This window comes from Centrocercus urophasianus, unplaced genomic scaffold (genome assembly GCF_019232065.1).
Source record: "Centrocercus urophasianus isolate 14NV4802_14NV808 unplaced genomic scaffold, USGS_Curo_1.0 seq_22, whole genome shotgun sequence".
NCBI lineage: Eukaryota > Metazoa > Chordata > Aves > Galliformes > Phasianidae > Centrocercus > Centrocercus urophasianus.
Window position 1 is genome coordinate 18,731,292 of NW_024884778.1, and position 26,686 is coordinate 18,757,977.

General features: G+C 60.4%; 6 protein-coding genes across 10 annotated transcripts in view; 1 reads left to right on the forward strand and 5 right to left on the reverse strand.

Annotated features, from left to right (window-relative positions):
- Nucleotides 1-188: 188 nt before the first annotated feature.
- On the reverse strand, nt 189-1,750 carry RASSF1 (Ras association domain family member 1). The gene is made up of 2 exons (XM_042823370.1): nt 1,501-1,750; nt 189-530 (listed from the first exon to the last, which is right to left on the reverse strand). The coding sequence occupies exons 1-2, from the start codon at nt 1,748-1,750 to the stop codon at nt 229-231; spliced, it is 552 nt and encodes a 183-aa protein (XP_042679304.1). The 3' UTR covers nt 189-228.
- A 1,142-nt stretch (nt 1,751-2,892) lies between these two features.
- Nucleotides 2,893-8,667, reverse strand: ZMYND10 (zinc finger MYND-type containing 10). The gene is made up of 9 exons (XM_042823369.1): nt 8,449-8,667; nt 8,205-8,357; nt 6,330-6,418; nt 5,937-6,037; nt 4,878-5,050; nt 4,550-4,675; nt 3,568-3,689; nt 3,325-3,450; nt 2,893-3,196 (listed from the first exon to the last, which is right to left on the reverse strand). Exons 2-9 carry the CDS (start codon nt 8,208-8,210, stop codon nt 3,112-3,114), a joined length of 828 nt encoding a protein of 275 aa, XP_042679303.1. The 5' UTR covers nt 8,211-8,357; nt 8,449-8,667; the 3' UTR covers nt 2,893-3,111.
- Nucleotides 8,668-10,281: 1,614 nt separating this feature from the next.
- On the reverse strand, nt 10,282-14,354 carry NPRL2 (NPR2 like, GATOR1 complex subunit). 3 transcript variants are annotated; one of them, XR_006169677.1, is made up of 13 exons: nt 14,229-14,354; nt 13,848-13,939; nt 13,605-13,773; nt 13,198-13,306; nt 12,847-12,983; nt 12,539-12,636; nt 12,428-12,464; nt 12,236-12,329; nt 12,043-12,160; nt 11,810-11,952; nt 11,574-11,660; nt 10,712-10,820; nt 10,282-10,410 (listed from the first exon to the last, which is right to left on the reverse strand). XR_006169677.1 is itself a non-coding variant. In XM_042823356.1 (12 exons), the coding sequence occupies exons 1-11, from the start codon at nt 14,298-14,300 to the stop codon at nt 11,593-11,595; spliced, it is 1,137 nt and encodes a 378-aa protein (XP_042679290.1). In that variant the 5' UTR covers nt 14,301-14,354; the 3' UTR covers nt 10,282-10,820; nt 11,574-11,592. The 3 variants fall into 3 exon arrangements, 1 of the variants encoding a protein (XP_042679290.1); XR_006169676.1 differs by having other exon boundaries at nt 10,282-10,482; XM_042823356.1 differs by having other exon boundaries at nt 10,282-10,820.
- Nucleotides 14,355-14,512: 158 nt separating this feature from the next.
- On the forward strand, nt 14,513-15,902 carry LOC122162743 (transmembrane reductase CYB561D2). Its single transcript, XM_042823368.1, has 3 exons — nt 14,513-14,639; nt 14,727-14,764; nt 14,833-15,902. The coding sequence occupies exons 1-3, from the start codon at nt 14,513-14,515 to the stop codon at nt 15,334-15,336; spliced, it is 669 nt and encodes a 222-aa protein (XP_042679302.1). The 3' UTR covers nt 15,337-15,902.
- Nucleotides 15,903-16,136: 234 nt separating this feature from the next.
- TMEM115 (transmembrane protein 115) lies at nt 16,137-18,774 on the reverse strand. The gene is made up of 2 exons (XM_042823366.1): nt 17,921-18,774; nt 16,137-17,268 (listed from the first exon to the last, which is right to left on the reverse strand). The coding sequence occupies exons 1-2, from the start codon at nt 18,772-18,774 to the stop codon at nt 17,070-17,072; spliced, it is 1,053 nt and encodes a 350-aa protein (XP_042679300.1). The 3' UTR covers nt 16,137-17,069.
- Nucleotides 18,775-21,542: 2,768 nt separating this feature from the next.
- The window catches only part of CACNA2D2 (calcium voltage-gated channel auxiliary subunit alpha2delta 2), a 128,976-nt gene continuing 123,832 nt past the window's right edge, over nt 21,543-26,686 (reverse strand). For all 3 annotated transcript variants that reach the window (XM_042823319.1, XM_042823320.1, XM_042823321.1), the window contains 15 exons: nt 25,394-25,491; nt 25,205-25,295; nt 25,002-25,064; nt 24,794-24,897; nt 24,618-24,716; nt 24,418-24,512; nt 24,154-24,201; nt 23,913-23,984; nt 23,584-23,736; nt 23,456-23,508; nt 22,798-22,853; nt 22,586-22,709; nt 22,386-22,495; nt 22,128-22,216; nt 21,543-21,794 (listed from right to left, as the gene is read on the reverse strand). In XM_042823319.1, the coding sequence (XP_042679253.1) occupies nt 21,666-21,794; nt 22,128-22,216; nt 22,386-22,495; nt 22,586-22,709; nt 22,798-22,853; nt 23,456-23,508; nt 23,584-23,736; nt 23,913-23,984; nt 24,154-24,201; nt 24,418-24,512; nt 24,618-24,716; nt 24,794-24,897; nt 25,002-25,064; nt 25,205-25,295; nt 25,394-25,491 (1,384 nt within the window). In that variant the 3' untranslated portion in view covers nt 21,543-21,665. The remainder of the gene's footprint in view (nt 21,795-22,127; nt 22,217-22,385; nt 22,496-22,585; nt 22,710-22,797; nt 22,854-23,455; nt 23,509-23,583; nt 23,737-23,912; nt 23,985-24,153; nt 24,202-24,417; nt 24,513-24,617; nt 24,717-24,793; nt 24,898-25,001; nt 25,065-25,204; nt 25,296-25,393; nt 25,492-26,686) is intronic.

Below are 26,686 nucleotides of genomic sequence, written 5' to 3' on the forward strand. Positions count from 1 at the left end.
GGCATAGCTCAGCATGGCACGGCATAGCACAGCACGGCATAGCTCAGCATGGCACGGCATAGCACGGCACGGCATAGCTCGGCACGGCATTGCTCAGCATGGCATAGCACGGCAGGGCACGGCATAGCTCGGCACGGCATAGCTCGGCACGGCATAGCTCAGCATGGCATAGCATGGCACGGCACGGCATAGCACGGCACGGCACGGCATAGCTCGGCACGGCATAGCTCAGCACGGCGCAGGGTGGCACAGCAGCACATAGTGTGGCATGGCACAGTGTGCTGTAGCGTGGCATTGCACGGCGTCTCTTGGCATGGCATGGTGCGCCTTGGCTTGGCATGGCCCAGCCTGGGCTTTCCCCTCTCCCGCCGTGTCCACCCCACTCCCTCCATCCCCGTGGTCCCATACCACATTCGTGTCCTTTTCCAGCTCCTGCTCGCTGCCATCGTCCTCATCCCCAGTGCCTGGGGGGCCGCTGCAGTCCAGCCGCACGAGGGCCCGGCAGCGGTAGTGGCAGGTGAAGCTGCAGTCTGGGGGCAGAGGGCACCGTGGGCACAACGGCCCCAGCACACCCTGTGCACCGCCTGTGCCACCTGCCCACACTGTACCAAGGCACCCGGGGCCAGCACCCACATGGCACTCGGTGCTGCTGGGCAGTACTAAGGTGCCCGTGTCCCCTGCCTGGGTTACACAGTGGGGGCACCCAGCAATGGGATGCCTGGTGGTTGAGCCAGGGGTATCCTTGATACCAGGATACCCATGCCAAGGGAGATGGTACCGGGTGCTCAGTACTGGGATGGTTGGTACTGGAATGCTTGGAACCAGGATGCCCAGTAGGAATGCTCAGTACCAGGTTCCAAGGACCAGGATGCTCAGTACTAGGATGCCCGTGCCCTGGGTGGATGTCCAGTACTGGGGCTGCAGTTTTCATTTTGGTGGCAGTACTCAGCACTGAGGAGCTCAGTGCCTGGGATGCTTGGTACCCAGTGCGGGTGCCCTGGGCAGAGATGCTCAGTACTGGGGTGCTCAGTGCCTCAGGGAATGTTTGATGCCAGGTGCCCACACCCTGGCTGCTACCAGGATGCTCGGTGGGGATGTCTGGTGCCAGGAGGCTCAGCACTGGGACACCTGGTACCCAAGGGGATGTTCCCTATTACTATGCCCATGCTTTGTAGTATTAACCTAGTACTGGGGTGCCCCATGCTCAGAGTGGTGGGGTCTGATACCGGGATACCCGATGCCTGGAGCCAGGGGGGGGATGCCCTATACTCGGTACTGGGATGCTCGGTGCCTGGGGAAATGCTCGGTACTGGGATGCCCAGCGCCCAGGGGGATGCGTGGTACCAGGATACCCGATCCCAGAAAAGCCAGTACCCAGGGAGATACATGGTACCGGGATGCTCGGCGCCGGGACATCCAGCGTCCAGGGAAGATGCCCAGTGCCCGGGGGGATGCTCGGCTCCGGGACGCCTGCCCGGCAGCGCAGGGAGCGGTACTCACGGCGGCACTGGAGGCTCTTCCTACCGCCTCCCCAGACGAAGTCCCCGCAGAGGTCGCACCAAGTGTGGAGCCCGCGGCGCCGGGGCTCGAAGCGATGCCCGGTGCTCGGTGCTGCCGCCGGCCTGGGCTCGGGCCTCGCTCCGGGGCCGTGCCGGCGGGCCGGGCTGATGCGCAGCGCGTTGGTTCGCTCCAGGCGGCCCCGGCCCGGCCGCGGCTCGGGCTGCAGCTCCCGCAGCTCGATCAGCTCCATGGTCCGGGGCGTTGCGCTGCACGGCGGGGCGGGGGCCGGGCCGGGAGCGGCCGCCCCGCGGGGGAAACTGAGGCAGAGCCCCGGCGAGGGCCGATGGAGTGGCGGCGGCTCCGCTGGCTGCGCCCGGCGGGGCGGGCTGGAGGCGGGGACGGGGAGTGGAGGGGGATGTGGGGGGGGTACGGGCCGGCCCCGTTCCCCGCAGCCCGGGGCAGCCCCGCTCCGCGCCTCAGTTTCCCCGCCGAGGGCTGCCCTGGAACGGCTGCCGTCAGCCCCGAGCTCCGTGCGGGGGCAGACGGGTCCTTTCCTCCCCACACCGCCCCACGGAAACGAGCACCGCGGGGCCCGGCCGGCTGCGAACGGCCCCGTCCTCCTGGCCGGCTCCACCAGAAAACGCAAAGGCCCGGCTGCTGCCGCCTCCACCGCCGCTATTCAGAGCGCAGGGGGAGAGGCAAAGCCGAGCTCCCAGCCCCGCAGGCACGGGGACTGCACCATGGGGAGCCTGCCTGCCCCGAGCCCACTGCTCCAGTGCTCCTGTAACTCCACCGGCATCCTCCCGGGTACCCTGAGACCACACAACACCCAGGGGATTGAGCCTCAGTGCTGAAGTCCCTTCAGATGAAAGCAGAGGGGGAAGCATCAAAAAAATCCTTCCCAGGCTATTCTTTTTCCCCCTACAGAAGTGCTCACAGCCCTGAGCTGCTGGAGCTCAAGGGGCATTTGGACACTGCTCACAGACGTTAATATTTGGGCGATGCAGTGTGGGGCTGGGCATTGGACTTGGTGATGCCATCAGGTCTCCTCTAGCTGGGGGTATTCTACAATTCCTTTCTGCACTCAGCTCTGGACCCTACAGGGGCAGCTAACAAAGCCCCAGGAGCACGCCTGCTCGCTCAGCTCCACGCTAACCACATCCTCTGCCCCCCTCAACACCCCCTGCTGCTCTAACAGTGGGAGGTGATGCTGAGCCCTTCTCGTCCCGCTGCCTCGAGGAGCTTGAAGCAAGAGTGAGCCCATGCCTCAATGATGGCAAGTTTGGCCATTTTGATCCCTGTTTCCAACCTTTGGTCGCTCTTTTTTCAAGTTCTCCAGGCTTCCTGTTGTCGCACAGGGTAAAAAGCAACACACACAAACCTCTCCCTGGGTGTGAGGGAGGGAAGGAAGTGGTTTATTGTCTTCAAAGAGGAGACAAGAGGGGGAGCCGAGCTCCTGCAGGGTGCAGTAGGAGGGGGGGTGGTGACAGGGAGGCTGAGCCCCATGAGGCTACCAGGGAGAAGGGCTGTGAGCCTGCCTGCATGCTGCTACAGGGCTTTTCTCCAAGGAGAACCGGGCCTTGCTGTGCTGCAGGTCAGACCTTGCCCTGCTCACAGAGTACCTGCACTGCCTGACGCCCGGGCCAGCAGGTCGCAGGCGGTGCGGTGCTTCTGCCAGTGCTGGACCTGGCATGCCCTGCGGGGGGAGCCGCGCATCAGGGCCGTGCCCTGTCTGCAGAGCCCGGGGGGATGCACCCCGTCCCTGGGCTCGTCAAGCTGCTGTAAGGCTCAGAGAACGGGCAGGGGGAGCTGCAGGTGCCTCACCGTGTGCAGTACCACTCATTCCTGCAGCGAGAGCACCGCTTGGCCGCCTCCACACCGCACACCCGGCACCGGGGTTTGTCGGGGGCGAGGGCCTCCAGCACGTCCAGGCTGTACGTCTGCGCCCACCTGCAGCGGGACGGGAGGGGGGACTGCGCACAAGGAAGGGGCAGCAAGCAGCACGCTGCCACAGCTGCGGCCCCGCTCCCTGGGACCTGGTGACAAAGGCACGGAGCGGGGCCTCACCTGCGTGCCTGCAGCTTCAGCTCTTCCTCGGTGGGGCTGAAGGCGTGCTTCACCTGGTGCTTGGCGATGGCCTCCCACTTGCCCGTGTTCTTCTTGAGGATGTGGTCCCAGATGACAGGCACCTGGTGGGAGAGGCAGAGTGGGAGATGGCAGCCAGAGCAGGCAGGGACAGGAGGGCAGCTAGCCCGGGGCACAGGGAGCAGAGCAGTGCAGCACGTGCTTGTGGGTACACACGGAACAGAGCGACTCGTCCAACAAGGCAGTGAGCATTAGGTGAAATAGGCAAAACCCAGCTCCCAGGCAGACCCACCATCCTCACGCTCTGCCAGCTGGGGCTGCGGCAGCAGCATGAACCCAGTGCTCTGCAGCCGTTCGTCTGAGCAGATTTTTCCACCCATCACTTCCCCAAATATGATCACCAAGGGAAGGGCTTGTTGCTGTGAAAGGGAAAGCACCAGCCAAGAGCAGCACGTGGGGAGGAGGATGCTGCTTCAAACAGCGCTGATGGCCCATGCCAAGCAAAAATAGCCAAGCCTGGAAGGGGAGGAGGCTGCTTTGAGAGAAGTCAAATGGAAAAATAACTTTTCTCCATTTGGCTTCGTGACAAGGAGTGAGTTCACTCTTGCTGGGTAGAGAGTGGAGTCTGTGTGAGTGCCTCCAGCTGGCTCCCCCTGCCTGTCCTTGGCGCAGGCAGAAGCCACGCAAGCCCAAAGGCAGAGATGCAGAGAAGGGTAGCAGCCTGGATGAGGTCTCCAGTGTCCTGCCCCTGCCCACTGACATGCCAGCAGTTGAGCTGGGGCAGTGATCTGCCCTCTCTTTGCAAACAGTTTCCAGCAGTGAGGGTGCCACAGTGGAATGGGTGCTTGGCTGCTATTCTGGGGCACAGCTTCCCCAGAGCAGGACTCGGCTGAAGGAAAAAGGGGTAGGGAGTGACCAGGCTTAAAAGAGATCAGCAGGAGAGATGAAAGAAGTCACCACATGCCTGCTCCAGAACAAGATCCTTCTTTGGAGGAGCTGGCTCTGTCACTGCCAGGTGGCTCAGAAATCTCTGCATCTCCACCAGGTTGGGCAGCTGGTCCAGGAGGACGTCTGTCAGGAATGCACGGAGCTGCAGCCATGCAGGGAAAGAGCAAACAGAGAGAGGTCAGGACAAGGGAGCCAGAGCAGGGTTATGAGACTCGAGGGCTCTGCATGTGCACAGGGCAAGCAGCACAGCACGAGCAGGGACTGTGGGGCACTGGCAAAGCAACTCCCGGGAGTCCCAAGCACTGCACTGCTGCTCTCACACCACTGTCCTCCAGGAAGCCTACCTTAAGGAGCTGGCTCTTGTTGAAGCCATCAAAGTGGTATTTGTGCTGGCATTCCGGGCTGAGCAGGAGGTTAAGGAGGGCGAGCCACACCTGCCCATCAAGCTTAGTCATCTTCATCTGGTCTTCAGGGGGCACCACGTGCCATGTGCCGTTCTCAAACTTCTTGAACTTGCCTGAGGGACAAAAGAACACAGGGCTCCAGGGAGAGACAGAGCTGCCCCAGGAAACAGGGCTCTGGGGTTGGATGCTGCCCTTCATCCGCTTCCTCACCCAGGCTCAGGCAAACCCCTCTGTTTCTGTCTGCCCAGTGGCACAGCAGGGTGCCTGCTTGGTGCAAGGACAGTATTTTAGAGAGCACAGAAAGCATTAAGAACACATCTTAAAGTGATATGGTTGTGGCAGGAACTGAAAGATCCCTGTCACTCTCTGTACTGGCTAAGACTGAAGAACACTGGTAGATGGTGGGGGAACGCACACCATAGCAGCAGAGCTGCTGCAGAGGCATGTTTTGGAATGTCAGCATGGCCAGAACCCACTCTTCCTGAGGTACTTCTGCCAGTGAAAGCCAGAAGTAGCACAACTATAACAGAAGTTACAGAACAAGCTAATGCGCTGCCCCAGGGAATGGAGGAGGATGTAACCCTGCATCTGCACAGCCTGGAAATGCCTTTGCATTCTGGTTTCTTTCCAGTCCCTCCCTCAGGACCTTGGATCAAAGTTCCCTCTGACTCTGAGCATGCATGCAGAGAGAAGGGATGCATTTCCTGGCTGGAGGAAGGAAAGTTCCCACGTCCAGCTGGGCTCCTCAGCACGCATGGAGCCATGTGCTTCCCAGCATCTCTTCCTCCCTTACCTATACTGTGAACTCCTGCTAAGATGCTTTCCCCTCATAGGCCTGCAGTGGATTGTGCCATTTTCCACCGCACTGCTGCTCAGAGGGATGCAAGGAGGAAGGGGGGGATGCACCTGGGTGCAGAGGAGTGGGGCTGCCAGGGCTCCTGCAGAAGAGCTACCGGTAGGTGCAGGTCCCAGCAAGGCTGCACAGGGCACGACCCATACCTGCTTCACGGCAGCTCCACGGGCAGTGCTCCACCAGCTCGACGAGGAGGCAGGGCAGGTTGTGGGTGTTCAGCATCCGTGTCAGCGCGCTCAGGGGCAAACTGGAGATTTAACAGAAAGGGGAGATGGCGCTCTCAAGCAAATACCAAAACGGATACAAGCTCTCCCTGAGGCAACTGGGAGAGATGGGAGAAAAACAGTGACGGTAAGAGCAGCTCCATTTCCCACTGAGTGCCACAGAGTAGGGTGGAGTGCTGCTGTGTTTGCCCTCGGGACAGTGCCACTGCTGCTGCAGCCAGCTGCAGGAGGTGTCCGGGAGCAGAGCTGGGCTGAGAATCACAGGAATCTCAAACAGCACTCGGGGCCCATTCTCTGCCATGCCTGGGCACCTACCTGCCCACCTGGTCAGTGATGAACCGCAGAACGGACAGCGCTTTTAGGGAAATCTCAAACTCCATCATCTCCGCCTGCTTCTGCAGCTCCTGTGGAGGGGAGAAGCACAGTTGGGAGTTCAGGCCCTGTTTCCCAAGAGCAACAAAGAGGCAGCTCGTTGGCTGCACATCAGCGACCACAGATTGGGGAGGAAACCAAACCCCTGCAAAACAAACTCCAGTCCTCATCTGGACTGCAGCAGCACTGCCTGTTGCCAGAGCAGGGACAGCAGTGCCTGCAGCCTGCTCTAGTGCATCCCTCCTGCCCCTGTCCCTTACAGGCATCTTCTCTGGCACTGCCTTGTGGCCCTGCAGACAGGTGAGGTTGTGGGAGGGGGAATCTGTATGACCAATAGAAGGAGGAGAAACTTGGCCATGGCACAGCAGCAATTCTTGACCTGCCTCTCTGGCTCTGCCTCTCCTCTCCAGCTTATGGCCAGGCAAAATCCCTCCCAGTGTTATGCCAGCCCCCCAGCTAGGCCATTTGGCCTCTGGGCAGTGTGTGCACAGCTTCCGTCCTCCACACACCCTGTGTGAGGCCTGCTCCTCCTCTCCAGTCCAGACAAGCTCATCGGCTCACGGCTGTGCATGCAGAGCTGAGCCCAGCAGCTCCCATCTTAAGCCATTTGTGTTCCTATAAAATACCCATGCAACAACTTCCTTCTACATTCCTGCAGTGACTTCTCCCTGCTTTCCCCACGCCAGTGCCCCATGCGGGAGCACGCATGAGGCTGCATGAAGGAGCCCTGCTTCTCTATGGCTCCTGCTGGCAGCTGGACCTCATCTCTGCCACCGTAACACAGGGACTGTCCATGCTTTGGGCTGCTCCGTGGCCACCACAGCACACAGCCATAAAGGACGCAGCACAGGAGAGGGCAGAAGCTGCTTTTTAATATGGAATCACTGTATGTTAAGTCAGGAGGGGCTGGGATGAAGTGTGGAAAGCCAGGCTCCTTGGGCAGCTAGTGCTTTTCAGAGCCCTACTAGCTTGAAAGGATCATTTTTCTCCAAGTCACCTCAAAGCACACACTGAAAGCACCCTGCCTCAAGCTGGGAAAACATTTCCTGGAAAAAAAATCCCTATTGTGCTCATGAACCTTTCATTTCCTCCCCTTTTCTGGAAGAGGAACACGTGCTTGGGCAGCAAACCAAAGGATGGATGCAGAAGGAAGCACTGCCAAGTATGCAGGCTATTGCTTTAAGTCCATTTCTTCAGACACTCCTCACGATCTGCAGAGTTGTGGGAGAAAAAATTCAGTGCTGAGAAGCAAAATGAGCTCCCACAGCACACATGAGCACAGCTGCCCTGGTACACCCGAGCAGGAGCAGCCGGGGCTTGCTGCAAAGCAGCACTAACAGGAGGAATTGCTTAGAGGACTGAGGAAGTAGGCTGGAAATGCATTAGGGCAACTCCCAGTTATATCATACACAGATAGATGCAGGGATCACTTTCATGGTTAACCCTGGCTGGCTACAGTGGCAGCCCGAGCTCAGGTGGTTTCACAAGCTCCATGGAGATGTAATCAACCACTCCAGCAAATGGCCCAACCCCCTGCATTCATTCCTTAGCCTTATTATCAGCTCTCCAGGGTTCCCCCAGCTCAAAATCTGTCTTGCAGGGAACCTCAAGCTGGCACTGCAATGAGACAGGGAGGAAGCACAGTAGCAAGGTGGAGAGAGCAGCAGGCAGCCTGAGCTCAGCACAGAGCACTGCAAACACCAGGCTGCCACAAGAAGGGCAGGAGGTGCTGGTGCTGCAGCCAAGGTGTTCTCTGTAAGACAGACCCTCTGCGCCTCTGCAGGCTGCCCACCGCCTCTGCCACAGCACTTGGCTCACCTGCATGGACGAAGGACTGGGCAGCTCCTCGGGACGGAGCTCCTGCTGGGTCACTGCCTGTCCGCTGGCACTTCGAGCTGCGAGCAGGGTCAGTTTTCGATGGCAGTAATCGATTAAATCCAGAATGCTGTCCTCTGCCGACTCACAGATCTCCTTGGCCATAACAAGACGTTCAGAGATTCACAGTCAGTCCCCTGTAGCCTGCATGCCTTTATGCTAAGTTGAGCTTGAACACGCTGCTTACCTTGTGAAAAAAAACCGTCTCCAGGAGGTTGATGATGGAGGCTTCGTGATGCAGCTGAGGGGGGAAAACAGCAGGAGGCAGCTGGTGGGGGGTAGGAATGGAGTGTGGGGCTCTTTCCCTCCAAAGCAGCTGCTGTGGCCAAAAGGCAGCATGGACAGCTTGTCCTGAGTCTGAGATTCTATGAGGTTGCCCTGCAGCAATGCTGCAGATACGCAGCTGTCAAGGGAAAATACCACCTTTCCCCAGCAAGATGTTGATCTGATTGAAAATTGGCTAAAACTCCTCAGCTTTGGGTTAGATTTGTCTTAGCTCCAGGGTAGCAGCCCTCCAGAGAGAAGGAAAGTTCCTGAATCACTCTTGACAGGAGTGGCCCAAGGGACTGCTGCTCTCAGTAAGAAAAAAACTATTTATTTTTTTTAGCTTGGAGGCACTTAAGCTGTGGTTAGAAACACTGGAGAAAAGCAGTGCTCCAAGAGGGGCAGTTACCCCTGGGGCACTGCTGCCTGGGAGCAGGGATGGGAACTTCAAACTTCAGTGCTCCCTAAAAAGCTTTGGTGCCTCTCCAAGAAGGGTGGTGTGAGATTAGGCAGATCCAGGGTACTTGTCATCTGGTTTTTCAGGCGCTGAGGAGCTGCTCCAGGTTGCAGGAACAGCAATGACATAACAGGGTCTGTCAAAACCGCCAAGGCTGTGTTAGACTTCAGCAGACAAAGCACAGTCCTGCAGGGAAGTTATCCAACAGCTACAGAACCTGTTGTCCACAGCAGCATCTCAGCCTGCTGAGAGGTAAAATCACAAATCTGAGAACTTCAGTGCAATAAAGGTAGCGGTGTCTGCCCCACTTCCAGCCAATGAACTGATTCTGCGGTTTACTCAGCTCTCCCGCAGCTCCAGGAGATGGGCAGTTCTCTCATTCCTGTTCCTGTCACAATGCATATCCAGCACCACATTTCAGAGCTGGCAGGGTGACCCAAGCACCCACACGGATTTCTGAGGAACACTACAAAGGGCTGAGGCCATCATGTGGCGGAGCACCAGCTGAGCACTGCCACCAGCCCTCGCTGCCTGCCCCAGTGCCTCGGTGGTCCCCAGGACTGCCCCACTGCATGCCCAGCTCCTGTCCCTGCTGCCCCCTCCACTCACCACCACGTAGATGGGGAAAGTGCTGCGTGGGTGGAAATCCTCAAGCCGGCACAGCACGGGAAAGACCTTGTGCTTCCAGAGCTCCGCTGAGATCAGCTCTCCGATGAGAACAGGAATCTGGACAGGAGCACAGCCTTTCAGGCCCATGTGAGGCAGAGGACCAGGCTGGTGCACAGCACCCCATGCCTGTTTTGTTCCTGAGGCACGTGGCACAGGACCAATTTACTTTCTTATACAACCAGTTTTCGAGCCTTCCCTTCACAGACGCTGTGCCCAGCAAGTGAAGAGCAACACATCTCCATTGCAGTGCACAAGCAGGAAAGCTGTGACAGCAAAGGGCTCAGGCAAATCTGCTGTTTCCCAATACAACAATCACATTTGAAGGAAGAACAGCAGTTTTATCACCTGCGTTCAATAATGCAGATTTTGGAGTTGTCCTGAGTAGGAAGGCATCTGAAATCAACAGCTTTCTACTGAGTCTCTGGCCTCAGAGAGCAGAGAAAGGCAGAGAGTGATGCTTGGGTTATGAAGGGGAAGACCAAGGACCGGGCAGAGACAGGGCCCCAGATGTCCCTGAGCAGCCCAGACCATGCTGGGGCTGAGCCCTCCCAGGTACGGGACAGAGAGCTGCAATCAGAAGGGTCATGGCAAACATTGTCCAGGGAGGAACCAGAGAACAATAGGCAGGAATACCACAGCTTGGCTTTTAATGTTTTTTGAAAAGCAACAATGGCAAACCACCAGTCCGACATCTTCTCCAGCAGATTCTTCGCCATCGACAGTTTGTTCCAAAATCAGATGCAGCTGGAGGCTGAGAGCCTGGCACAAAGCCCTCTGTCACACCCACCCGCTACCTGCAGCACACCCCGTCCCTCCTGACGCAGTTCATGGCTTTGTCACAAAGAAGAAACCCAGTGAGAAATATCAGGGCCACAAGGTTCGTGAAGGACAAATCATGGGCACCCTCACTGCTCAGGTGGGAGAAGCCCAGCTTCTGCAGCCCGGCCCAAGAAGAAGCAGGGTGCCCACCAGTGTGTTTCCCCCTGAGCAGGACCAAGCCAAGAGATGAGGCTGGGCAGCAGGGCCTGGTCTTGGCAGAGTCGGCTGCCCCTGTGCTCACCTTGGAGTGGCTGACGAGCAGCTCGATGAGGAGCTGCTCCTGGCCGGCAGAGGCACTCAGGATAGCGTGCATGTTCAGCTTCTCCACATACTCATGCTGCCGAAGCCACCTGCAAGACAGCCAGGTCACCCTGAGTGCCCCTCCTCAGCCCGCAGTCCCACACAGATGCTCAGGGGGCCACAAAACACCCCTCCCACCTCCCAACATGAGTGAAAACCTCACATTTACACCTCCAATCCACAGGGCCCTCTGGGTCTGCCACGACACCCCCTTGCACCCCATCCAGGAGACCCCACCTCCCACCATGGGCGATACCTCAAACGTCAGCTCCTCATCCTCTACACCCCCCCACACCTTCCGGGTGCCCCACTACCTGAGGCCCCTCCTTACCCATTCCAAGGCCCTCTGGTGATCCCCAAACCCACCACTCCCTGTGAGGGAATGTTTCCCCTCACTGCCCCGTCCCTCCTCACCCCCATGCTCTGCTGAAGCCCCCCATCACCTCAGGAGGGGGACATCTCAAATCGATACCCCCGCCCCCCTCTCCCCTTCCAGGCCCCGCGTGGCCGCCCTAGAGCGGGGCCCGCTTCCCGCACCCTTTCCCGCCGGCGTCCCGCAGCTCGGTGCCACGCAAGGCCCGCACCAGCGCCTCGGCCTCGGCGGGCGACAGCGGCTCCGCGGCGGCCATGGCGTCGGTGGCGTCGCTATGGCTACGGCGGCGCCGCTGGTGAGAGGGGTCTCCAGAACTCCCTTTGAGGCGCGCTAGAGCCTCTGGCGCCCCCTGGAGGCGCGGAGGAGTGCCAGCAGGCTGCGGTACGCGCGCAGGCGGACGCGGGCACGCGGGGACACACGCGGCGCGCACCCCGGCCGGGCCGGCTCCGTCACTTCCAGCACACGATGATGTTCGGGTCGTTCTCCAGGCGCTCGTCCAGCTCCTTGTAACTCATGCCTAGGGTGAAAAGGGGGTGCTGATCGCCGGGGGCCGCACCCCCCCTCCCTCCTAACGCTGCCTAAGCATCTCTGCCCCCGCGTGTTCGGGACGCTCCAAACACACGTGGTTTGGGAGCTCGCAGAGGCGAGGTAGGGTGGCTCACTCACCCGTCTTGCAGCAGATCTCATCGTAGCTGTGGCACCCTGTGTAGAGACGGGCCGGAAGGCTACGCTCGTCCTGTGCCACCTTCACCGGGTACTTCTGCAGCCGCCGGATGAGCCCCTTCATCAGCCCGAACTGGATGAGTCTCCTGGGGGTGAGCATGACACTGAGCCCTAAGGCAGCCCCCGCTCCTTTGCCTCAGCATTCCGCATCTGCCCCCACCACCCAGGGCTCGCACCTCTCATCCACGCGCTGCAGCTGCAGGGTGTAGCGGGAGATGAGGTCCCGCACCGTGGTACCGGGGCTGAGGCCGCAGTACAGCTGGAAGACGTCACGGAGGCTGGCTCGCTTGTGCCCTGTGGGGATGTGCTGCTGTCAGCCCCCATGGGCACGTTCCCAAGCATTTGGAGCTTAGCACAGCTGTAGCACACCTGGCTTGGTGACATAGGACAGGCACTCCTCCTGGAGGCACTTGTCATCCACCATGTCCTGGACCTTTGGTGTGGTGCAGTACACGTTGGAGTACTGAGGAGCAAGTGACAAGCGGCTTGGCTTCACCATGGCTCTGGGGGATCGATGGGTGCCCCCAGCACAGCCTCCCCAAAGCACAAGCATCAGCTCACCTGAAGTATGGAGACGAGTGTGACGACCCCATAGTACCTGCAGGGCAAGGGGAAAGGTGAGAGGAGCAGAGGTCCCCCGCCTTGGGCAGCCCCCACCATGACTGCACTCACAGGAGGTTCTGCACGGCAATGCGCACCAAGTTCAGCTCCACATCTGCTTCAGCAGAAATCTTCTGAACGTGCCGAAACCCATCAATGTACGGCAGGATCTGAGAGTGGGGAGGCAGGAGGAAGTGGGGAGTGAAACAGCAAAATAACGAGCCATCCATATCAGCAGCCTGCTGCCTGTGAAAACCCACTGCACACTGGGCGAATGAGTCATCTGCAGTCCCAACACAAAGTGGGAAACACTGAATTATGCTGGGGACCATGCGAAGCTCCGGGGTAGTTCCCATCCCAAGCACCCTCTCTGCACGCACCTGCTGTGTGGTGAGGTCCCACTGGGAGTTGAAGAAGTCATCCTTGTTCTGAGTGAAGACAGGCACATCGTACTCCTGCACAATGGGGGGGTCTGGCCGCTGTTCAATCACCTTCAGGTGGATGGTGTTTGACTCATCTGGAGGGAAGATGAACTTCAGTTCCAAGAGACACCTCTGGAGCTTGCCATCAGTAGCCCCAGAACATCTGGAAGCCCCATGAGCAGAGGAGTTTCTGTCCAAAACTCCATTCCTTTGAGCCAAGGTGGCTCAGGCAGGCTCTGACTGTGAGGACAAAGTGTCGGGGCAGCATCCCCCCCCAGCCCCACTCTGCCCTTGATGCACAGTACCTACCTATGGGCAGGGTGCACTTTCCTTTAGCATTCAGCTCCTCCAGCAGGATGGTCATAATAGGCACCAGCTTCTGTTTACTCTCTTTATTAGAGATGAAACCGCTTTCCAGCTAAAGAAGGGAGAAAATTGTGCCAGCTCCTCCTGGGGGGGAGGAGCAAGAAGCAAGAAGCTTTCAGGGACCTTCATGACTACTCAGTCCAAGCATCTGACCTCTTCAGGGATAACCACAAGCTACAGCACATAACTGAGGGCATTGCCCAAATGCCTCATGAACACAGACAGGCTGCGGGACACCAATCGGCCCTCTGGAAAGCCTGTTGCAGTGTCTGACCGCTCTCACAGTCCAGCAGCTTTCCCTACTGCCCACCCTAACCCTCTCCACTCAGCACAGCCAGAGGCTGGCGCACCTCCAGTGTGGTGAGGTACCCCGCCAGCTTCTTGACGATGGGCTCCAGCGCGCAGGCCTTGGCTCGCGCATCACAGACGAAGCCGAGGTTGAAGAGCAGGGCGTTGCGGCTGTACTTCTTGTGCTCGATGCACACCGGGCAGCCGATCAGCTTCTTCTCCATGGCAGTGCTGCGGGAGGACAGGGGCTGTGCCCAGTGCTGGGGCTGCGGGCAGGCACCCGCTTCCCTCACAGCGGCACTCACACAGTGATGAGCTTGTTCTGCAGCTCGGGCTTGGTGATCACGTACACCTGCACGGTGTCGAACAGCTCCCGCGAGATGAAGTCCTCGGGCACCTGCAGGAGAGGTGGACTGCGGGAGGCAGAACCGACGGGCCCCGGCACCACTGCTACCACTGCTACCACTGCTGCCACTGCTGCCACTGCTGCCACTGCTGCCACTGCTGCCACTGCTGCCCCGGTACCACCGCTGCCCCGGTACCACTGCTGCCCCGGCGCTGTTTCCCCGCGGCACCCGAGCCCATCCAGCAGCAGTTACGCCCCCATCGCCGCCCCCCGTGTACCGTTCCCAATCCCCGTCGTTCATCCCCGCCGGCAGCCACCCTCAGGCCGCGCCTCCCCGCACCTGGTAGGTGATTTTGGGCCCGAGCGTGGGGTGGAACTCGCTGAAAAACACGCACTCTATGCGGCCCCCCATGGCGGCCCGGGTACGGCAGCTGGCCGGCCACAGCACGCATGCACCCCGCCTCCACCCCGCCCCCTCGGGGGCGGGGCCCTCTCCTTGAGCGACAACCCTGTCAACCACTCAGCGAACGCGAGGTCCGGCCGGGGCGGGGCCGCCGGAGCCGAGCGGCTGCTCCCTCGTCCAATCGCTGCGCGCGCTTCGCCCTCCCGTTTCCCGGCGCCAGCATGGCGCTGACGGCCGAAAGCGACTCAAGGCTCTTCCGTTCGCTGCGCGCCGCCGCTGGCGCGGCCGCGCACGCCGCGGCGCTGGGGCTGCCCGCCGGGGTGGCCGTGCTGGCGCGGCCCGGCTCCAGTGAGTGCGGGGCTGCGGGGCTGCGGGGCGGCGGGGCCGGGCGGTAGCGCGGTAGCGCGGTAGCGCTGACGGGCGCTTCCCTTGCAGGCCTGTTCTCCTGGCACCCGCTGCTGATGGCGCTGGCGGTGAGTCCCGAGCCGCGGGGCGGGGGCCGGGCCCGGGGGCTTCGCCGACCCTCTCGCTCCGCCCGCAGGTGTCGCTGCTGATGACCGAGGCGCTGCTCGTGTTCTCGCCGGAGGCCTCGCCGCTGCGCGGGCTGTCCCGCAAGGCCAAGGCGCGGGCACATTGGGCGCTGCAGGCGCTGGCGGTGCTGTGCGCGGCGCTGGGGCTGGGGCTGGTGGCCTACAACAAGCACCTGCACGGCACCGGGCACCTGCGCACCTGGCACGGCCGCACCGGGCTGCTGACCGTGCTGTACTTTGCCGCGCAGAGCCTCGGAGGGCTGCTGCTGCTCTACCCCAAGCTGGCGGGCTGCTGGCCGCCGGGCAAGCTGCGGCTGTACCACGCCACAGCCGGGCTGGTGGGGTACCTGCTGGGCTGTGCCAGCCTGATGCTGGGCATGTGCTCACTGTGGTTCACTGCTGCCGCCCGAGGGGCCGCCTGGTACCTGGCCATGCTGTGTCCCGTGCTCACCAGCCTGGTGGTGATGAACCAGGTGAGCAACGCCTACTTGTACCGCAAGCGGAGCCAGCACTGAGTGCTCCGGCCTGGATGCTCTGCAGCTCCTTCATCCCAGATGGACCGTGGTGGCTGTGGGGCGCATCGCAGCTCCGGTGACACCGCCGGTCCCCAGCACAGGGAGTGGGAGAGCTGGGGAGTCCCACTCCATCCTCCTTCCTTTCCATCCACGCACAAATCCCCGTGCCACGGGGCTAATGGTGGCAAGGTTACGGCCTGTCGGGCACCAGGGGGTGTTTTGCAGCCTGCAGGGGCTTGGTTCATCCCTCTGAGGAGTGCAGAGAACGGTACGAGCACAGGAGAATTCTCAGCAAACGCCTGTGTGGGTACCCATCCTCAACAGAGTGGAGGGAGCAGGCTTCGTGGAGCGGTGACCCTGGAAAGAATCACAGCTCCTCTCCTCCTGCAGCAGCTGCCTCTCCAGCCCCAATGGAGTGGGGCTCGATGGACTGTGCTGCGGTGGCCCCAGGGCTGCTCCCTGTCATGCTCCTGGCAGGGCCAGAGAGCTGGGAGCAGCACCCAAGCTGGGAAAGTCCTCTGTATCCAGAGCTTTTATTCAATAAAGATTCAGGCAGCTACAGCACAGCACAGCCTCCTTACTGCCCTGGGGGCTTTTGGCCCACATAGGGAAAGGGACGCCTTGGAGCCACAAGGAAGCAGTTGAAAATAGCACTGACCATAGGCAGGTGCTTGGTTCAGACCCTTGGCCCCCATGAGCCTTCACAGCACCCCAGCATTGAGCAGCTCCTGGTTTGGGGAGAATATCCCACCCACACGCAGTTCCATACCCCCTGTGCAGTGCAGGGACTTAACAAGCACTCTTTTAAAGAACTGTTTATTGATAACGAAATGTCTGTGTTTTTTCTAGTTGACAAAACCTTCCCGTGTGGTCCTTTAAAAAAATAAATTCATAACACCACCGTGGGCTGCCTCCCAGAGCCCAGGGTAAGGAGCTCCAGGAGCAGCCTCTCCCTCACAAGGACAGCCCAGCCACACAGAGGGAGCAGAAGAGGAGGGGGATCCAGTTTCTACCCACAGGACAGAAGCCTGGTGTCAGGGGAAGCAGCGAGTGCCCCGCTGTAAAAACTAATTCCAGCTTCTAGGATAATCTGACAAACGGATTAGTCGTGCAGCAGCCAAGGACACTGGCTCCTCCTGGGGAGTCACTGCAGCAGGAGAGGAAAGAGGAGAGAACCAACAGAACAAAGCCATGGGAGTCAGGGCTGATCCCTGTTCTACGTGCTTGTGACAGAGCCAAAAAACAGGCACCAGCCCTGTGTGGGAGCTCTGTCTATCTCCTGCAGGATGGAGGGAGGGTGGAAACAGGCAGGGAATTTGGAAAAGAGACCCATGATCCTTCTCATTTCCTAGAGTAAGAACAAAACTAACTCAATAAAGGAGAAAATTAAGTTCTGAGTGCAGAGGAGAAGCAAGAGAGCATGGTGCTTGCTGACTTTGCTCCCAGGGCATCGTGAGGTTCCTTCGTGGCTGAGTGCAGAGGCCTTTGGGAATGGAGCTGAGCAGTATGGATCGGTTCCAAGACTCCCTCTGGAACAAAGCCCCCAGCACAGACATCCACCTCCTCATGAGAAGCCCCAGCCACTCCAGCAGGCAGCGAGAAGCAGAGCCCCGCGGCTCTGAGGTAGCCCCTGCCCCTGGGTCAGCAGCGTCCCCGCAGGCAGCGTCCCATGTGGGCACCTGCAGCTCTCCCGCAGAGCCAGGGTGGGGAGAAGGGGGCAATGCAGCTGCAGCTCATGGCTGGGATGGGGCATCCTCAAAGGTGATCAGGCTGCTCTCATGGCCAGCTGCCTTCCCAGCCACGCTGGCCTCGGGGAGCAGCGGGCCTTCACTTTTCACCACCACCTCCTCCTCCTCGTCCTCCATGCTGGGCCAGGCTGTCTGGTCTTCCACGCGCTTCAGCCGCTCGTTCAGCGCCTTCAAGGCCAGCTGCCTGCAGAGCAAAGGTGGGTGAAGGCTGGTGTGAGGGGACTTTGAAATGCGTTACCGCTTTGCCCCGCTCCTCTTGCCCCACATGCAGCTGGAACCAGTCATGCTGCGGTTCTGACCAGCACCAAGGATCCCTGCCATGCCCATGCTGCTTGAGCAGGTGCTGTACTGAAGACAATGAAGCCAAACAGAGCCACCTCTGCTCTGAGATGCACAGTTCCCTTCCCATGCAGTGCATTTGGCTGCTGTTGGCTCACATGGGAACCACTCTAAGAACTGTACAGGAACAGTGAGCTGGTGCCTTGCCCCATGACCGAAGCACGGTTGCACATGCAGGGAGGGCTCGGTCACCGTGCTGATCAGCTCTCACTATGCCAGGTGACAGCACTGCCATGGGAACCACGTCTCCCCTCCCTGACCCCTCTCCAGGCCTCCCACTCATCCCCGGTACTTTGGCTCTACCCTGGAAAGCGAGGGTGGTGTCCTCCCGCCCCAGCTGCACTCCCAGCACTTCACCAGTGAGTGGGCAATGGCAACGGACAAGTGCCAGCTGCTGAGCCCCCAGAGAAGGCTCCCTTCAGCGCCCCGAGCCTCCAACCCCCACATTAAGAGCTCCACCGGCCAACATACGCCGGGCAGAGCGGGGTGAGCGGTACCTTCTCCTCTCGGCATCCTGTGGGTCCGTTCCCGGGAGGCTGATGGTGATGGAGGACGGTGCGCCCACATCATAGCGCTTCACCGTCTTCCGGCAGAGCCGCACCTTCACCAGAAGTGTGTGCACCAGGTTGGCCGCCAGCCCCACCGCAGGCTGCAGGATCTCAGGGAAGAATGTGGCAAAGGCGAAGTGGTCGGACATGTCTCCGCGGCCCCTACTGTGCCGCTGGTAGAAGCGGAGATAGACCCAGCTGGAGAGCAACCCAAAGCCGTAGGAGGCCAGCGCAGGGCTCTCGATGAGGGTGGCAAGCCGCAGCGCGGCCAGCAGCAGGAGCAGCAGCACGGGCACGGCCTTCATTCGCACCTGGGGCACCCTCAGCACGGTGCTGTCGCCCATGGTCTGCTTGAGGGCTACCAGCACGCCGGCCAGGAAGCCGAGCCCGCCGTGGATGTGCACGTCGAACAGGTAGGCCACGTGGAAGGTGGCGGCGTAGGTGAGGAAGTAGGCGGCGGCCCCCAGCAGCCCCACGGAGGCGTTGACCACGGCGAAGAAGACGAGCAGCTCCAGGGCCCCCCAGCGCGGCTCCAGCAGCCGCCCGGCCGCCACCACCGCGCCCAGGCTGAGCGCCACGCCGGCCGCCCGCCGCTCCACCAGCCCGTGCGTCAGCAGCGTCCATAGCCAGCAGCGGGGCAGGAACAGGAAGCCGGGCGTCACCGCCAGCCCGTAGGCCGTGTCCAGCGCGAAGGACAGCGCGTACAGCAGCAGCACGGCGCCGCTCACCGCCTTCACCACCACGCTGGTGCCGCCCAGCGCCGCCACGCAGTGCTGCCGGGCCACCGGCAGGTACCGCCGCATCTTCGGGCCCGGCCCGCCGCGGGGAGGAGGCCGACGGGGCCCCGAGCTCCGGGCCTACCCCCGGAGGGGCGGGGCCGGGCCCCCTCGCGGCTCCCCCCGCCGGACCCTGCCCCCGCCCGCGCTCGCCGGCCCCGACCCCCGCGCCGCACGTCCCCTCTTGGGCCGCGCCGCTAGGCCAGGCCGGGCGCGGACAAACAGCGCTGCGCGCATGCGCCGCGGGGGGGCGGGGCCTGCGCGCGAGCGGCGTGGACGGAGCGGAGGGGCGGGGCCTGCAGCTGGAGGGCGGGGCCAATTGGTGTGGGGGCGGGGCCAGGGAGGGGAGGGGCAGCCCCGCCCCGCGCGGCATCTGCCGTGAGCGGGGACACGTGGGAGGTGTAGGGACGGGCCCGTGGGCGCCGGCATGGGAGTCACAGACGTGAGGGACGCTGGCGCGGTGAGGACGTGGAAATGGGGGGCACAGACACTGGGGGCACGGATATCGGGGGCAGAATGTGGGGACTACGGACATGGGGCACGGATACAGGGGACACGGACACGAGGGGGCGGACATAGGAGACACGGACGTGAGAGGGACAGACACAGACACGTCAGCTCAGTCACGGAGGGGCCGCAGACGTCGGGATGCTGACAAGGAGAGGCTGTGGGCGCTGAGGGCACGGATGCTGTGGGACAGGGGTTGCGGGATGTAGGGTTGGTGGTTCAGGGGGCAGATCTGGGAGATGTGGGTGTGAGGGCACAGTGTGAGCCGGGGACGCTCAGTGGGCACTGGTGGGAGCCACACAGGGGACGAAGACACACAGGGGCATTGTGGGGTTATGTAGCATGGGACAGTCACAGGGCACTCGGGAACATGGACATGGAGACACGTTCATCAGGGGACACAGGGAATAAAGGGACGCAGGGACAGGGCAGCCTGGGGCTGGGGATGTGGGCTGCATGGGCCCACCCGTGTCTTGCCCGTGTCCCCCGGCACAGCCCAGCCAAAGGGAGCAAGCCAACATCCTTCCCCTCTCCCCCCCCCCCCCCATCCCCTGGGAAATGATGCAGCCACCACCTGTGAAGTGAAAATATGAACATTATTTAATAACTGAGTCTCTGTAATAAACCATTTGAAAATATTTTACAAGGAGTCACACGCACAATATCTTACAAATTGTCGTTTTGTTGGTTTTTGAAGTTTTCCAACTCTTCTGTACAAAAAGAAATGAACAAATTAAAAATAAATTAAATTAAACCAATTAAAAACCCAAAGCCTTTGAATGAGCAGAGAGAAGCTTTCGGGGTGGGAAGGGGCGGACACGGCGCTGGTGGGGCAGGGGGCCGGGGCTGCGCCGTCCCTTCGTCTCTTGGTTTTAACTTAAAATAGACTATATATGTATATATTTATAGTTCTGTATAGTGGCGGTTTCTCGCAGAGCACCTAACTAGACTACAGCAGTACACACACTCCTGGTAACACAGAGCCATCTGTTCAAACACGGTTCCCAGAGACAGTAACCAAACACACACTGACTGAGAAAGCTACAAGCAGAATGACCATTAATTAACCCCAGCGCTTATCAGCGCCTCCCCAGCCCCTCCGGCTGGCCTGCTGCCCGCTCCTGTCCCCCCAAATGCCGGTGGGGCCGGGGCTGGGGACAGCCAGCGAGGAGCTGACAGCACCTGGCACTTGGCACGGCCCTGCTGGGGACACAGGGCTGGGGACAGGTGGCACGTCCCGTCAGGAGACACACGGTGTGTCCCGTTTGGGGACAGGCAGCACGTCCTGTCTGGGGACATATGGCACATCCTGTCTGGGGACAAGTGGCATGTCCTCTCTGGGGACACACTGTGCATCCCATCTGGGGACACTCAGCGCTTCCCACTTGGGGACACACGGTGCATCCCATTTGAGGACACACTGCATGTCCCATTTGGAGATGCTTAGTGCATCCTGTCTGGGGACACAAAACACGTCCTCTCTGGGGACACACAGTGCATGCCATCTGAGGACATATGGCATTTCCCATATGGGGACACTCACTGCTTCCCGTGTGGGGGCACATGGTGCATCCCATTTGGGGACACATGGCATGTCCCATTTGGGGACACTCAGAGTGTCCCATGTGGGGACACATGTCCTGCCCTGTCCCGCTGGCTGGTGCGCGGTTTCTTTTGCAGGGCAGGACAGAGGGGCCAAGCAGAGCTGGGGCAGGCAGATGGGAAAGGTTTCACAGTGATCTGCAGAACAGAAAAGAAAAAAAAATACGATTTTTGTCTTTTTTTTTTTTTTTTTTTTTCCCTCCTTTTCACCCCAATATCTGTGCCCAAGACACACGAATGAGAGCGGATGAGCTGAGGGTGGGGACCATGGGCTTGGTCCTGTCCCGGTGAAGGCGACACCTGGCTCCCCGCACCGAGCCCCGGGCTGCAGGGACACTGCAACCACTGTCCTCCTGCACCCTGGGGGCCGGCATCCCCGTGACCATACTGAGCAGGACAGGCAGGCCAACTTCTCTTCCCTTCTTTTTTTTTTTGTGTGTAATTTTTTTCCCCTTTTAGCCCACGTGTCTTTGTCACTGACAACACGCACCATCGTTCTCCAGGCTGAACTAGATGTAGAAAGATCTGGTTTAAAATCTTGAGGCTAAAAAAATAGGCGAGGGGGAAGGGGGGGCTGCAGCGGTGGGGGGCAGACAGGGGGGGCTTTCGGAGTCCAAGTGGCCGGGGGGGAGCCGGACGCCGTCCCGGCTGGGGGGGCCCCTGCCCACACCCCAGCTCTTCTTTGGATGTGGCCGTGGGGAGCGCGGCCCCGAGGCCGTGGGGCTGTGGGGGGGTTGCTCCCATCCCACCGGGCCTTGGAAAGGGAATGGAGATGGAGGCTGAGAGAACAGGAGGGTGGCGGGCGTGGGTTAAAGGCAGGCGGCCGGGGGCAGCGGGTGCCGGCTGGTGCTGGCGTAGAGGAGCAGCAACTGCAGGGAGAGCAGGACCCCGAGGGAGGGGGTGAAGGATGCCCCTCGGCCGCAGTCTGAGGTATCTTCCTGGGGGGGCAAAGGGAGAGCAGACATGGGGCACTCACAGAGCCAACAGCACGCCGCAGGGGGATACGGTGTGATCCGCCCCTGCGCCCCCACATAACGATGCTCCCCTGGGCCCCCCATGGTGATGCCCCCTCCCTTAGGCACCCTATGGCTCTGGATCCCCCAGAGGGAAATCTCATGGCTCTGATCTCCCCCAGAGAGGCCCCCAAAGCTCTGTCCCCACCCTTCCCAGGAGGGCACCCCAAGGCTTTGCCCCCCCTCCAGGGGGATTCCCCCCCTCTGATCCCTTTCAGCCCCTCCCCCAGCTCCGTGCTCCCTCAGCCCCTCACGTACTGTTGCATTGTAGTCAAAGCAGATGTGGGGGCCTTTCCGGTAGCGGGGCCTGTCCACCAGCTCACACTGGTTCGGGTCTCTCGGGGGAGCTTAGTGGGTCAAGGAAACGACGGGGACCAGTGTGGCAGGGGAACACGGCGCACCTCAAGGTCCTCATGGTGCCCCATGGCCATGAGGCAGCTCCCCCTGCCCTGCCCACCCCTTGCCCCGTTGTCCCTGTGCCACCTGCAGGGATGGCACCGTGTCTCCAAAGGATACCCCTGACCTCAGCCTGCAGCAGCTTGACGGACTCGCATTGGCTGCACAGGGGCTTGTCAGCCACCACGAAGAGCAGGTTGGTGTTGGCCAGCCTCTGCGCGTGGAACAGCCTGGAGGACGCACGGGTGGCGTTGGCCTTGTGTCACCATCCCCCCCTGAGGCCCACGGGGACACCGCCAGGATGTAGGGGACAGACCCACCTGGAGCAGTTCCCGCAGTCGATGATGGCGTTGTAAGTGGCGTTGACGGTGCTGAAGTAGTACTGCGTCTGCTTCATGATGCAGCTCGTCTCCCTCGCCTCCATGCCTTCTGCCATGACGTCCTCTGCATTGACACAGTGTCCCGTGGCTGTGGGTGTCCAGTGAGGGGACATCACCCATCCACCCACCCCTGGGACCAAGGTGGCTCTCACCTGTCTGGAACCAGCTGCTGTAGGTGAGGCTGTAGAGGAACTGCTGGAAGAGGGACCTGGAGATGGGAACGTGGCTGTGTGAGCTGTGCATCCCTGAGAACACACTGGTGTCACCCAGTGGTGCCCCAGACAAGGGATGAGGCACAGATGGCGCTCACAGAATCATGGAATCATTTTGATTGGAAGTGATCCCTTAAGTCATCAAGTCCAACTGTTGGCACAGCTCTGCCAAATTCACAGCTAAGCCAACACGTCCCCAAACACCACATCCACATCTCTTTGATGCCTCCAGGGCGCTGACGCCAACCACCTCCCTGGACAGCCTGTCCCAGGGCTTCACAACCCTTTCTGTAAAGACATTTTTGCTGATGTCCAAACTAAACTTCCCCTGGCACAGCTCCAGGCCATCCCCTCTCATCCTACACCCGTTGCTTGGCAGAAGAGATCAACTCCATCTCGTCACAGCCTCCTTTGAAGTCATTGCAGAGGGTGATGAGGTCTTCTTGAGCCTCCTCCTCCCCATGCTAAACGATCCCAGTTCCCCCAGACTCTCTCCACTTAGATTTGTTCTCTAGGCACTTCCCCAGCTTCATTGCTCTCCCTTGGACGCCCTCCAGCACCCCAACGTCCTTCTTGCCATGCGGGGCCCAGAACTCACCAGGCTGCCGCTGAGGTCCACCAGGCCAGGTTCAGCAGGTCGGCCACGGTGGGCTGTGGGAAGAGGGGTGGTGAGGTGGTGGGACCCATGAATGATGCCGGCACAGCCATGGGTCGAAGGGCACTCACCACAAAGACACCACGTGGTGCAGCACCCGTGTTGCTCTGGGCCTCGGGGGCACAGACGGACTGGAAGTCGTAGGACTCCTTGCGGGCATAGAAGGAGTTGTTGTAGAGGGCAGACATCAGGTTGGCGTCCACCTCGCTGAAGAACTTGCCCACCTGAAGCGGGACATCGGAACAGTCTGCATCCAGTGGCACAGAGCAGAGCTTGCTTCGGGGTCTGCTGTGGCAGGGACTCAAGCGGGGATGCATAATGTCACGTGTGACATGAATTTAGAAGCCTCAGCTCCCTGCTGCCATCAGGACTGCAGCATTCTGGGGATTGCACTGCTCACCTGGTACCAGTGATCCTCCTGGTTGGAGAGCACCAGGAAGCCACCGTCATCAATGAGGACGCAGATGAGGTCCTGGCAAAAGAGGGCAGCGTCACCCACCTGCCTTGTCCTCCGTAGGCAGGGCGTGAGGGACTGCCAGCACCACCCTCACTCACCCCTCACCTGGGGGCTTCTTCCCCATGGGATTGCCTGAGGCTAGGGACTAGGGACTAGGCACCACCCAACCCTGCTCAACACTCACCTTGTTGTTGGCCTCGCAGTCCATCTCACAGCTGCTCGAGGGGTCACACTGTCAACCAAAATGGTGGCAGGGTCAGTGGCACCGTCCTTCCCCGCTCAGGGGAGGATGTGCCCCCGCTGGGCTGGAAACTGGTGCCATGTATTGGGTATGGGGCCGGAGCTGCAGGCCATTGGGGACATGGGCAGCAGCGCCCAGGAGTGCTCCCCAGTCATGTTCCTGGTAAGCAGAGCCCTGTCCCCATCCCCAGCCCTGTCCCCAGCATACCCGGCGGGAGCCTAGCTGGTCACGGTCTGTTCGGTTGCTTGCCAGAACCTTGAACTTCTCCGCCCAGGCCTCCAGGTCCAGCTTCACCCCGACCACTTGGGGAGAGGAGCCGCAGTCAGAGGGGGGAAGGGCTCAGCCCTGGCTCTGGAGGGATGGGGACATCCCCAGCCCAGTGGTACTGTCACCCAGCCCCTGCACACCTGCTGGCTTCAGTGTCTTGCCCCCGATGCTGAGCTCCACAGCAGTGCTCACCAGGATCCCAATTGTGTTGTTCTCCAAATCCAGCCCCTGGTAGCCACCTGTGGAGGACAGGGGTGGCACGAGGTGGCACACGGAGACAGCCAGGGCACACCTGCAGTGCTTTGCAGGCACTCACCATCCCTGTAGGGTGGTTTGAATATGTAGCCCTTGTTATCCAGGCTCCTGCGGTAGAAGCTGGCATTGAAGGGCTCCGGCTCCTCCTCCCAGTCATCTGCAGCTCTGGAAGGGAGCAGACACAGCCATGGGTGCCCCTTGTCCCCAGCTCTGCCATCGGATCTGCCACCACAAGGAACCAGGCATGGGCACCCCACCAGAACACTCACTTGTTTGGGAAGACACGGGTGATGCCACCATCTGTGGCTGCGAAGACAGCCAGGAGACTGTACCTGCAGGGAGAGGGGGGGATGTAGAGGCGGGGCTTCGTTGTGTCCCTGTCCCCTGTCCCAGCCACTCAATGTCCCCCACCCCCTCTGTCCCCACATCCCCAGGGACAGCTACAGGGAAGGGTCCTCTGTCCCCTGCCTACGTGTTGAGGTCCTGGTCCTTCCAGACGCGCTCCACCAGCTGCTGTGTGATGCCTGTGTCCAGGATTAGGTTGTGCAGGAGGAAATTGTCACCTTGGGAGAGGAGCAGCATGAGGTGAGGGCCGGAACCTGTGGGGCTGCTCGTGCCCCATGACCTGCATCCCCCCCGTGAGCTGACCCCAGCTACTCACACTGCTTGGAGTCTGGGGTCACCTTTTCCATGAGGGCAATAAAGTTCTCCAGGAACTCGGTGTTGTTATCTGACAAGTCGAGGTCTTTGCAATACTCTCTGGGATTTGGGTGACAAAATGTGTGGTTCACAAGGATGAAAAAGGTAAGATCAGTTTTCCCCCCATGCCAGTCGTGCTCATGTCCCCTCACCTGCTGGGCTCCAGCCAGGTGCCCACGGCCCCATGCCACCTCCTCACCCCAAACCCAGCATGGCAGTGAAGAGCGAGCTGTGCTGGGCAGTGGGCATCTCCACCACCTGTGGTACCTCTGGCTCCAACACCTCTGCAGCCACTGAGGTGCCACCAATGTGCTGTTACCTCGTTGGTATAAACTGGTGCACCCCGTGCCCTATTCTCTCCATTCTGGTGGCACTGAGTGCTGTTGCAGCCACCAAGCTACATGTCCCCATCCGTACCCGCTGGCAGTGGTACTTACCTTGGGCACATGCTGGGGACCCTGGAGACAGGGACGGTGATGCTGTGCCCACCCTGCTGGATACACCCTGGGTCTGGTTGCTAGGCATTACTGGGGTGAGGGCTGCCTTGGGACCCTTTCCACAGGGCCACCGTGTCCCCTCTCGGGGGAGCAACCATCTGCACAACCGCGCGGATGCACACGGGTACACGGATGGCACGCCCACAGGGAGAATATGGGATATACGGTTTCTGAAAATGACTGGTGGCACATCCTATGGGTGCCTGCTGAACAGGAGGGGGCTCGGGGAGCTGCTCCATGGCCCAGAGCGCTCACCCCACTTTTCGTCACCCAAAGCTCCACAGCTCCAGCTGCAAAAGCTGCGTCCCCCTGCTGCGTCCTGAGTCAATGCTCCCTAGCTAAGGCAGGGCAGCTTGAGGCAGAGCCGCTCCTCCCACTCCATTCTCCACCCCTATCCTGATCACACCATGGGCAGCTTCTTAGTTATAGGATTTATGCATTTCTTGCTGAGATTCTGCTTTGGCTTCCATGGTTCTCAGGCCTTACTGCCCCTGCACATCGCCTGAGGACGAAGGACAGTCCCAAAGTCACCTCTGATGCTGTGCTGCAGGCACCCTTGGATCGACCTGCCGAATGCAAATTGCAATGATGAAGACCCCACCAGCAGGCTGCTTGGCTGCAGCACCGGTGCACGAGCACATAGATGATCTGCCAGAGGTGTTAATGAGGAATGCTCATGGGTTGCATTCTGCAGCCACAAAGGATGGGGTGCTGGGTGTCTGCACACCCTGCCTGGTGCCCTCTGCTGACTGTGATGC

What these genes read in the sequence shown, in the direction of transcription:
- RASSF1 (XM_042823370.1), bottom strand. Translation starts at nt 1,750, where the DNA reads ATGGAGCTGATCGAGCTGCGGGAGCTGCAGCCCGAGCCGCGGCCGGGC. An exon ending in GAAGAGCCTCCAGTGCCGCC is followed by an intron (nt 531 to 1,500) that starts GTGAGTACCGCT and finishes CTCTGCCCCCAG; the next exon opens with ACTGCAGCTTCACCTGCCAC.
- ZMYND10 (XM_042823369.1), bottom strand. An exon ending in ATCACTGACCAGGTGGGCAG is followed by an intron (nt 6,038 to 6,329) that starts GTAGGTGCCCAG and finishes TTAAATCTCCAG; the next exon opens with TTTGCCCCTGAGCGCGCTGA. An exon ending in AGGATCTTGTTCTGGAGCAG is followed by an intron (nt 3,690 to 4,549) that starts GCATGTGGTGAC and finishes CTCTCCCACCAG; the next exon opens with GTGCCTGTCATCTGGGACCA.
- NPRL2 (XM_042823356.1), bottom strand. Translation starts at nt 14,300, where the DNA reads ATGGGGGGCCGCATAGAGTGCGTGTTTTTCAGCGAGTTCCACCCCACG. An exon ending in GGCCCAAAATCACCTACCAG is followed by an intron (nt 13,940 to 14,228) that starts GTGCGGGGAGGC and finishes CCTCTCCTGCAG; the next exon opens with GTGCCCGAGGACTTCATCTC. An exon ending in GGGACCTCACCACACAGCAG is followed by an intron (nt 12,637 to 12,846) that starts GTGCGTGCAGAG and finishes CCCCACTCTCAG; the next exon opens with ATCCTGCCGTACATTGATGG.
- LOC122162743 (XM_042823368.1), top strand. Translation starts at nt 14,513, where the DNA reads ATGGCGCTGACGGCCGAAAGCGACTCAAGGCTCTTCCGTTCGCTGCGC. An exon ending in GCTGGCGCGGCCCGGCTCCA is followed by an intron (nt 14,640 to 14,726) that starts GTGAGTGCGGGG and finishes CTTCCCTTGCAG; the next exon opens with GCCTGTTCTCCTGGCACCCG. An exon ending in CGCTGCTGATGGCGCTGGCG is followed by an intron (nt 14,765 to 14,832) that starts GTGAGTCCCGAG and finishes CTCCGCCCGCAG; the next exon opens with GTGTCGCTGCTGATGACCGA.
- TMEM115 (XM_042823366.1), bottom strand. Translation starts at nt 18,774, where the DNA reads ATGCGGCGGTACCTGCCGGTGGCCCGGCAGCACTGCGTGGCGGCGCTG. An exon ending in CAGGATGCCGAGAGGAGAAG is followed by an intron (nt 17,269 to 17,920) that starts GTACCGCTCACC and finishes TTTGCTCTGCAG; the next exon opens with GCAGCTGGCCTTGAAGGCGC.